General features: G+C 37.6%; 2 protein-coding genes across 2 annotated transcripts; both read left to right on the top strand.

The window, feature by feature from the left end:
* Positions 1-958: 958 nt before the first annotated feature.
* LOC141818142 (receptor-like serine/threonine-protein kinase SD1-7) lies at positions 959-4429 on the top strand. The gene is made up of 8 exons (XM_074705704.1): positions 959-1082; positions 1355-2524; positions 2612-2752; positions 2906-3024; positions 3107-3317; positions 3418-3658; positions 3782-3941; positions 4028-4429. Exons 1-8 carry the CDS (start codon positions 995-997, stop codon positions 4301-4303), a joined length of 2406 nt encoding a protein of 801 aa, XP_074561805.1. The 5' UTR covers positions 959-994; the 3' UTR covers positions 4304-4429.
* Positions 4430-7242: 2813 nt separating this feature from the next.
* On the top strand, positions 7243-9760 carry LOC141818143 (S-locus-specific glycoprotein S13-like; the record flags this gene model as incomplete). Its single annotated transcript, XM_074705705.1, has 2 exons — positions 7243-7327; positions 9060-9760. Coding segments are annotated over exons 1-2 (786 nt in total), but the record flags the coding sequence as incomplete, so codon positions are not given.
* Between the last annotated feature and the right edge of the window lie 87 nt (positions 9761-9847).

Raw genomic sequence — 9847 nt, 5'->3', positions numbered from 1 at the left:
TTTTTTGTTTTTTAAAGTAGAATCATAAAAAGGGCACCTATTATTAACATAAGGACACTCCATGCAAATGTGATTTTATTTTTCGAAATTATTATTTACTTTCCATACAAGTAAAATATAAAATAATTATGATCCTATAATTATTATAATATAATATTAATTAAAAATAAATTATTTATATTATAATAATGATTCATAATTATTATAATATAATATTAATATGTGTTCACGTACCACAATATTATTAGTATTGATCGAAGTCGAAATGTTAATTGTAGGATCGATGCATATGCGTGAGAAGAGGTGAATCTCGCTCATTCGTTTGTTCGTTCTATCAAAGACATTTGCAACAGATTAGACAGGACACATCAGACTCACGGATTTACTTGATTCCTAACTCCTTAAAGTTAGTACATTCAAGGTCTATATACGGAAGACGTCCATCCAATAGTGCTCTCCTTTTCAAAGATGGAGAAACCGTCTTACCGTCAATATAATATAAAAAGAAAATATTGTATTTTAGATTTGCTAAATAATAATAATAATAAGAAACCACGTAGAGCATATAGAGCATATATATAGCTAGCCTAGCACATGTTTCTTATATTTTATCTTTTCTTTTTTGTTTCCAATCATTCATACAAATTTACCAAACAACTTGATTTAAAGCAACTAAATTACTTTTGCAGTAAAAGAAATAATAGAAAATAATATAAAGTTTTGGAACATAAACTATCACAGCTCATATAATTTAAATGGACGTAATTAACTGAGAGACAGGCTGTGATTCCTTGTTTGTTTCGCTCTATTAATTTTCTATTCTAAATTATTAATTCCACACGCTCTTTGAAGTATTCCAAAATCAGTTGACTAGAGACTTCCTCCACTATCATCATCTTCTTCTAAAGATATTATAACTTTGCTTGCAGCAACTCGGCGCAAAGAACACAGCAACAAAGTGCAGGTGCAGGCAACGCAAAATCCTTAAACTTCCATGGCGCGGATGCAGCTCTTTCTTCTGCAGTTCCTGGAAATAGTACTACTAGCAGAGACATTCTTTCTACTTGGCCGATCCTCGTCTGGTATGTTGAAGAAAGAAATTTTAGTCCAGAATTAAATTAAATTGTAAGAGCGTAGGATTTTTGTCCATTTGTTTATCTGTTTATTTGTTTATTTGGCATCGTCAAAGTCTCAGGATCTATAGAAAGTTTGCCGCAAAGCAATACTTTAATATCCTTCATTTCCAAACCAAAAGTAATATACTTTATTCTTTGCCTAGTGAAATAGGAGAAATTCTAGCGCAATTTGATGACCAAAGGATTTGATCCATTTATTTATTGATTGATTTGTGCAGGAGATATAATGATGTGGAATAGCTCACTTATCGATACCCAGACATTGATCTCGACGGGGAGGGTGTTCCAACTCGGCTTCTTCAGTCCAGTTAACGATTCTGCAATTGCATACATAGGAATTCGGTACCACGATCACCCACCAAGCGAAAACGAAGTAGTATGGGTCGCCAATAGGAACAGGTCTGTCAACGCATCCATGGCATCGTTGCACCTGACTTCCGACGGAAATCTGATCTTATTTGAGGGAGGAAGAAAGGTTTGGTCGACGGGAACATCCGCAGAACTCAATTCTGCACGCTTGCAGCTTCTAGACTCAGGAAACCTCCAGCTGATTGCTGGCGACTCTAACAGAACTCTATGGCAGAGCTTCGACCATCCATGTGACAGTCTTCTTCCTGGCATGAAGATGGGATTCGACTTCCGGACCAACACTCCGTGGCAGCTCGTGTCATGGATGAATGCCACGGACCCTTCTCCGGGCAACTACATCCTCAGGATGGAGACGTATAATGTTCCGGATTTTTTCATGGTGAATGTGAATGAATCCGTCAAACTCGGCCGCACTGGACCATGGAACGGGCAATGGTTCCTCGGCCTTCCAAGGATGGGGAACAGCATCGCGATGTACGTGAACTTCACATACGTGCCCAACCAGAATAATCAGACCTACTTCATCGATGAATATCAAACTGGATCTCCAGGGTTATTGCGGCTGCTAATGAACGAGGACAGAAGGATCCAGCTTTTGATTTTTGCTGGCGGACAGTGGTTTTCTAATTTATCGCTTCTGGCAGATGACTGCGATGACTACAATCGTTGCGGCCGCAACAAAGTTTGCACAAGAGGCTACGTCTCAAGCTACTGTCATTGCTTGGAAGGCTTTCAGAACAAAAGCGTCGTGGGATGCGAGAGGATGGAACCCCTGAGTTGCTCGTCGAACAAGTTTTGGAAGGAGCCGAGCATGAAGGTGCCCGACACCGAGAACGCAACCTCACAAGGCCACATTAGTCTGGACGAGTGCCAGAAATTGTGCGTGGAGGATTGCTCCTGCGTCGCGTTTGCGGTGATCAATGGGCCTTATGGCTGCATAACTTGGCGCGGTGAGCTGCTGGATCTCAGAAGTTTCACCGACGGAGACGGAGGAGACGATTTGTACATTCGGCTTCCAGGTAGTCGAGTTATGCATGCATAAAATTGGATGATCAGAGAAACATTATAATTAATCATATATTTTCCTTCTTTTTCTTTTCCTGCAGGATCATCGACGACAAATTGGAAGAAGCTCGTGTGGGCGATAGTCATCTCGGCGTTGTTGGGAATTATTTTGCTGTGCAGTGTAGGAATACTCGTTAGGAGGAGGAGAAACAGAGCGTTGCAGTTTCGAAATGCGGAGAAAGGTTTACGTAACAATGCTGCTAGTCTTTCAAAGTCACTTCAGATTTAAAAAGGATTGGGTCAAATTTATTTAGATTAATCACTCAATTTTCAACTTTCTAAGAAAAAAATTAAAAGAAGTTTTTTACTAATTCATAGTGTGATCCTTGTGCCAGGTTCGATCAGTACATTGGATGTACTTCCTTCGTATGATCTGCATACTATAAAAGCTGCAACAAATGATTTTTCCGAAGAAAATAAACTTGGAGAAGGGGGATTTGGGGTTGTTTACAAGGTAAGAAGACTTTCAGTATCAGAAAAATAAAGAACAAGCCTTTCAAACCTGTGAAATTGAAGAAAATGATACATTTTGTCAGGGTCAATTGGATGATAGACAAAAGATAGCCGTCAAAAAATTATCAAGATACTCCTCGCAAGGCCCAAATGAGTTCCAGAATGAACTCTCCGTGATAGCCAAGTTACAACATAGAAACCTGGTTCGTCTTCTAGGCTATTGCATTGAAGGAGACGAGCGACTTATGATACTTGAATACATGGAAAATAAGAGCCTTGATGCCTTTATTTATGGTCAGTATATTTTCTCATGTTTCTTAGTTTTATTACCTTCACAAATGGTTAAAAACTAATCACAACACATTTATCTGATCCTGTGAATCTGGATCTCCAGATAAAACTAGAAGTTCATTGCTAAATTGGCAAAGACGTTTCCATATTATAATTGGGATCGCTCGAGGACTTCTATACTTGCATCAAGACTCTAGATTGAGAGTCATTCATCGTGATCTTAAGCCAAGCAATATTCTCCTTGATAAGAATATGAATCCAAAGATTTCAGATTTTGGCATCGCAAGGATATTTGAAGGAGATAATGCTCTTGAGGATGCAACAACGAGACCGGTTGGAACATTGTAAGTCTTTTAGATTGAGTTCACTTGATTTGATTAAATATATACGAGAAGGTTAGGAGGAAAACTAACAAAGAAATATTAAATTAATTCAATTTTCTCACCTTGTTCTTTTATTTTTTGTAGTGGTTACATGGCACCTGAGTACTTATCACGTGGAGTTTTTTCATTCAAGTCAGATGTGTTTAGCTTCGGTGTGATAGTACTAGAAATCATAAGTGGAAAGAAGAATAGAGTATTCAGTCAAACTTGTGAAACTGATACAAACTTAAATCTTTTAGGATATGTAAGTATCAATTTCAATATACATGGTCTTTCATCTTTACATGGTACTATCTAAAATTTTAAAATATGTTTCCTATGATATTGCAGGTAAATAAACTTTGGCAGGAAGAAAGATCTTTAGAGATTGTTGATGAAACATTAGATCAATCATATCCAACAGAAGAAGTTCTACGTTGTATCCACATGAGTCTTCTATGTGTACAAGATAATAGTAACGACAGGCCAACAATGACAGAAGTGATGGCAATGTTAACAAGTGAGGATCAACTCTTTACTCCGGTTATCCAACCTGCTGTAACATCAACTAGCAGTGAAGGAGATTTCACTAGGAACGAAATAAGCTTCACACTTGAAGGTCGTTGAAATATGTATTTACTTCTCATCTTATCAATATTTGGCATCATCAAAGTCTTGGATCAGTGTATCTATTAACATTTCACCTTGGGCAAACCCCTCATTAATACAGAAATCAAATAAGATGATATTGAAGATTACAGAATGAGAAAACATCAAAATTATAAAAGAAAAGATAATTGAAAATGTTGGCCAATCATTAATATTCACGATATTTTCTATGATCGTGATGATTTCTATAGAAGTTGATTTTTATGAACTTAGATATGACAAAGTATGATTAACAAGAATCAAATGAACTCATTTCACCTCATCAGTTTGTCAGAGTGAGACTCATTTCTTTTGTAGTTGAATCCCCTTCACTGCTGGTTGGGGTTGATGCCATTACAAGTTGCTTTAGCAGGGTTAGAAGTTGATTCTCACTCGTTAACATCATCATCACCTCTACCATCGTTGGCCTATCTTCACAGTTGTCTTGCACACACAAAAGAGTCATTTGGATGCATCGCAAGATTTCAATTGTTGGGTATGAACAATCTAAAGAATCATCAAGAATTTTCAAAGATCTACCTTCCTTCCATAGTTTATATGTCTACAATCAAATAAAAACAAAAATTTGAGCTCTAAGCAATATCGATATACATAAAGGCTTATTTATTTTGAAACAACACTTACATGTGCTAAAAGATTTAAATTTGTATTTGTTTGACTCAAGACTCTATTCCTCTTACCGCTTAGAATTTCTAATACTATCACACACGAAGCTAAAGACATCCGACTTAAATGAAAATATTAAAGTCCTTAGATCACTATGCAAAATTAACCATTAAGTAATACTTCAATATTCTTAATTTCAAAACCTACCCTAATGACTAAAGATTTCAGGAGCAAGGGAGGGAAAACATGACCAAGATGAAGAAGCTCCTTCTTTTTGCGTTCCTGGAATTACTAGCAGATTTTGCCCGATTAATATTGTTAAGCACTGATTTTGCCCGAATTTTGAATAATTAGTTTTCTATTTAGTGTTGACAAATTGTTGAAGTAGTGTGCCTTTCTGAAGACTGAAGTTAACTCAAAAATAATATTAACTAAAAGAAAAAAAAAGTTTAAACGTTCTCAGCCACATTGAAAACTATCTTTTGACTGAGTCCATGTATATATAATTTTTGCATTGCTTGCTTAACTCACTAGCTACTAAGGAGTCATTAGAGTCAGGTATTGTCATTCGCTGTCTAATGTTGACTGAAAGAGATACGATGATTCCGTGTTGTTTGGTTCTATTATTTTTCTGTTCTAATGTTAACAGATTGTTGAAGTAGTGCTCCTTTTCAGTCTTTCAAACAGAGACAAATTCATTGACTAGAGACTTTCTGCTCTATCATCATCTTCGAAGGGTGTTAAATGTTATAACTTAGCTTGCGGATGCAGCTAAGAGAGCTGTTTGAGAACATACTATCTCCTGCTCAAAAGTCAACTCTTGCTTCAGTTACTGCTCTGTTCATCCTCTATCTTGAGGGAACATGTGCAGAATTGTATTTTCTTCAGGAATGAGCATCCGCAAACCGTTGATTCAATTCAGACAATACTATTCAACTTATCTCAGCATGAAAAAGATTAATGAATGAACCAAGATGACAAGCTATGCAAGATCCTTTGATCTTACAATTCTATTCGGCACTAAGAGTTCTTTTTTATACATACCAGGAGAAGACTGACCAAGAACAATAACTGCTGCTGCTGCCATTTCCAGAAACCAAAAAAGAAAATGCTGCACCTGAGTCATGAAAGTTGGTTTGCAACTCAATCTACTGCTAGATCTGTTTCATAGAATTCTACAAGTTCTATCAACAATTTTCACCTTTTCAACAGCTTTAAGCTGGCTAAATATATTTATATGATTTATTTGATGATTAATTATCACGTGATAAGATCCAAGACATGCAATGCAAGAAAAGTGTTTTTATGGTAATATGGTTCGATATCAAACCTAATTAACAAAATCAAATTGAGAATCTGAGGTAAGAAAAAATTGATCATCCTGTTTAATAAAAAAAATCGTGATTAAATATCCACTTGTCTGATGACCTCACTAAAAGCGAGAAACTTGATATTTTTTAAACTTATATTAGATTATTGTAAAATCTAAATTTTATTTTTGTAATTTAAATTTATGAATCAATATAAAAAAAGTAGCTAGGATTTGCAAATTTTATAAGAAGTTAACTCAAAAATAATATTAACTAAAAGGAAAAAAAAAGTTTCAACGTTCACTATTTGAATTTATAAATTTGATCTTTTGAAGCATCGGTTTGGACTTGTTCTTCTCAACCACATTGAAAGCTCCTTCTCATGCCATTTACTTCTCTCAACGGCATGGAAAGCTTCTTCTCAACCATATACTTCTCAACGACATTGAAAGCTTTCCTTCTCAACCACGCTGTCTTGTTTCACGGAGTCCGACACTTGTATTGCTTAATTAACTCACCACTAATGAGCAATTAGGTCAAGTATTGTCATTTACTGTCTAATAAGCCTTTATTTAGTCCTAAGCCCACCATTAATCGTTAGCCAAATTAAGATTTTGATCTTTTAGAGCTTGGAGAGATTGCAGTACTATTCTGCCGTACGTCCACAATTCTAGCATAACCCATCTGATGATTGATGATCCCAGATTAACTTGTTGATTCTGTATCCATATCGGTAAAAAGAGATTATTAATCTGCTTAATAATAAGCTTAGACCCAGGTCTTGTTTCAATTATGATTTAGATTTGATATATTAATATTGGATGTTGATGGAAGTAGTATGACAGTCTCGTTTGAAGTATTCCACACAGCTCCTTTGAAGTATTCCAAACAGCGACAAATCAGTTGACTAAAGCTGTTAAATTGCAGTGCAGGCAGCGAAAAGAACACAACAGTAAATTGCAGTGCAGGCAGCGAAAATCCATGGCGCGGATGCAGCTCTTTCTTCTACAGTTCGTGGAAATAATACTAGCAGAGACATTCTTTCTACTTGGCCGATCCTCGTCTGGTATGTTTAAGAAAAAAATTTTAATCTAGAATTCAATTAAAGTATAAAACCGTAGGATTTTTGTACATTTGTTTATTTATTTGGCATCGTCAAAGTCTCTGGATCTGTAGAAAGTTTGCGGTAAAGCAACACTTCAATATCCTTCACTTCAGAACCAATCTCACGAATAAAGATTTCAGGCTTATTAGAAGACGCATGGCAACCGAGCCGTAGAGTTATTAGGCCTCGTTAACACGATATTATTTTTTTTTGCTATACGAATTCTAAAATATGTTTGAACTCCTATAAAGAAAAATATATCAACAAGGATCTAGTTAAATATAACAATAAGTATCTAATTACGTCAAAAAACTATAATACAAATATATAAATATAAAAGGAGATATTATACGATGAACTTGATTGCAATAAAAAAGTACCACAAATTCGAGAATCCTGCAAAAGAAGAAGAGCAAGGAATTGGTCTTTCAAATGAATTAAGATGACGGTGTCGTAATCTCTCCTCTAATAGAGAGCAAAAAGATTACATCATCATTCTTAATCCCACTGAGATCATGTTTATATATATATATATATATATATACACGGGTTTGCTATGTTGCACGATAAACTCGTGCGCAACCTGTACGCGACTCCCTTACCCATCGCTGCTACCGCCGCCCTCACCGCACCGTCCGACCACCGCCTCCCGCCGCCTCAGCCGCGATCGACCCACCACTCATCGGCGCTTCGGCCGTCCGGCCACCGGCCGGAGGCACGACCCGCCACTCGCCGGCCTTCCTCGGCCGGTCTCCAACCACGATTTGGTTGGAATCCGACCGCGATTTGGCCGGAAACGAGGCGTGCGCACTACCGATCCTGTTTTGTCGAATTATGTCAGATTCCGGCCACTATCCGATCAGAATCTGACGCCGGACGGAGCTCCGGCGAGTAGAGCGTCGATCGCGCACGAGGCGGCGGCCGGTGGTGGTCGGATGGCACGGTGACGACAGCGATGGGTCGCGAGTGTCGCACACGGGTCACAGATTCTCTGTCGCGCAGCATAGCATTCCTCTCTCTCTCTCTATATATATATATTGTTATCAGTCTATTAATGATAACGGTTCGATTTAAGGAGTTTTACCTATAAACTTCCACATCAAATAACTCAAACCTAGAACCATCAATTTGGGAATTGGGTCTATTAGGTTAATTTGTCCTACCAAACAATTTAAGCGAATTAAGTTGAATTTTATCAACTCATTTTAAGGTGGATTCAAGTGGATTGATCCCGCCTAGACCCGCGTGGGTCGGTCCATAATGGGTTTGGGCTAGTCCGTGGTTGAGAAAATTTAATGGACTTAACCCGTCTAAATCGTAATTCAAATTTAAAATTTTCAACTTTACCTATTTAAATTGTAATTCAAATTTAAAATTTGTAATAGTTGTTATACTTTTTTATTTTTTTATAGACTCATAATTAGTATGTCTAACTTGCAACCTATTTTGGATTAGATTAAGTTTAAAATTTTTTAATCCGTCAAATTGGTAGATGAGCACATCCCATTCCTGGGGTTTTTGATTGATTGATCCGTCATAAATTGGTCTACCCCTTTATATTAATAAGATTATTAAATGGATTTAATTTTTTTAATAATGATATATATTTGCATGTCATACATAACAGGTAAGTCCATGATAAAATTCATCTCCATGAGATGACCAAAGGATTTATTTATCGACTATTGTGCAGGAGATATAATGATGGGGAATAGCTCGCTTATGGATGGCCAGACATTGATCTCGGCGGGGAGCTTGTTCCAATTTGGCTTCTTCAGTCCAGTTAACGATTCTGCGACTGCATACATAGGAATTTGGTACTACAATCACCCACCAAGAGAAAACAAAGTAGTAGTATGGGTCGCCAATAGGAACAAGTCTGTCGATACATCCATGGCATCGTTGAACCTGACTTCCGACGGAAATCTGATCTTGTTTGAAGAAGGAACAAAGGTTTGGTCCACGGGAACATCTGCAGAACTCAATTCTGCACGCTTGCAGCTTTTAGACTCAGGAAACCTCGTGCTGACTGCCGGCAACTCTAACAGAGCTCTGTGGCAGAGCTTCGACCATGCGTCTGACACTCAACTCCCTGGCATGAAAGTGGGATTCGACTTTCGGACCAACACTTCGTGGCAGCTTGTGCCATGGATGAGTGCCACGGACCCTTCTCCGGGCAAGTACATCTTCAGGATGGAGACATATAATGTTCCGGACTTTTTGATACTGAGTGTGAATGGATCAGTCAAGCTCGGCCGCAATGGGCCATGGAATGGGCAATTAGTCGTCGTTCCGATTGTGAGCAACGTACTAAGCGTGGCATACGTGTCAAACCAGAATGAGACCTACTACATCCCTGTATATCAGACTCGATCTCCAAAGTTAGTGCGGATGGTACTGGACGTCAACGGAAAGAGAAACATTTTGCTTTTTGTTGAGGGAGAGTGGACAACTTTCCTGTCTAGTCCCAACGACGAGTGC

Source organism: Curcuma longa, unplaced genomic scaffold (genome assembly GCF_044706935.1).
Source record: "Curcuma longa cultivar G26 ecotype Majalengka, Jawa Barat unplaced genomic scaffold, ITB_CL_G26_1.1 contig_23496, whole genome shotgun sequence".
In the NCBI taxonomy this organism is placed as follows: domain Eukaryota; kingdom Viridiplantae; phylum Streptophyta; class Magnoliopsida; order Zingiberales; family Zingiberaceae; genus Curcuma; species Curcuma longa.
Note: the sequence above shows the minus strand (reverse complement) of the source record. Positions and strands in the feature narration are given on the sequence as shown.

Coding starts and splice junctions, on each gene's coding strand:
- LOC141818142 (XM_074705704.1), top strand. CDS start 995: ATGGCGCGGATGCAGCTCTTTCTTCTGCAGTTCCTGGAAATAGTACTA. Junction 1,083..1,354: donor ACTTGGCCGATCCTCGTCTG/GTATGTTGAAGA, acceptor TGATTTGTGCAG/GAGATATAATGATGTGGAAT. Junction 2,525..2,611: donor TTTGTACATTCGGCTTCCAG/GTAGTCGAGTTA, acceptor CTTTTCCTGCAG/GATCATCGACGACAAATTGG.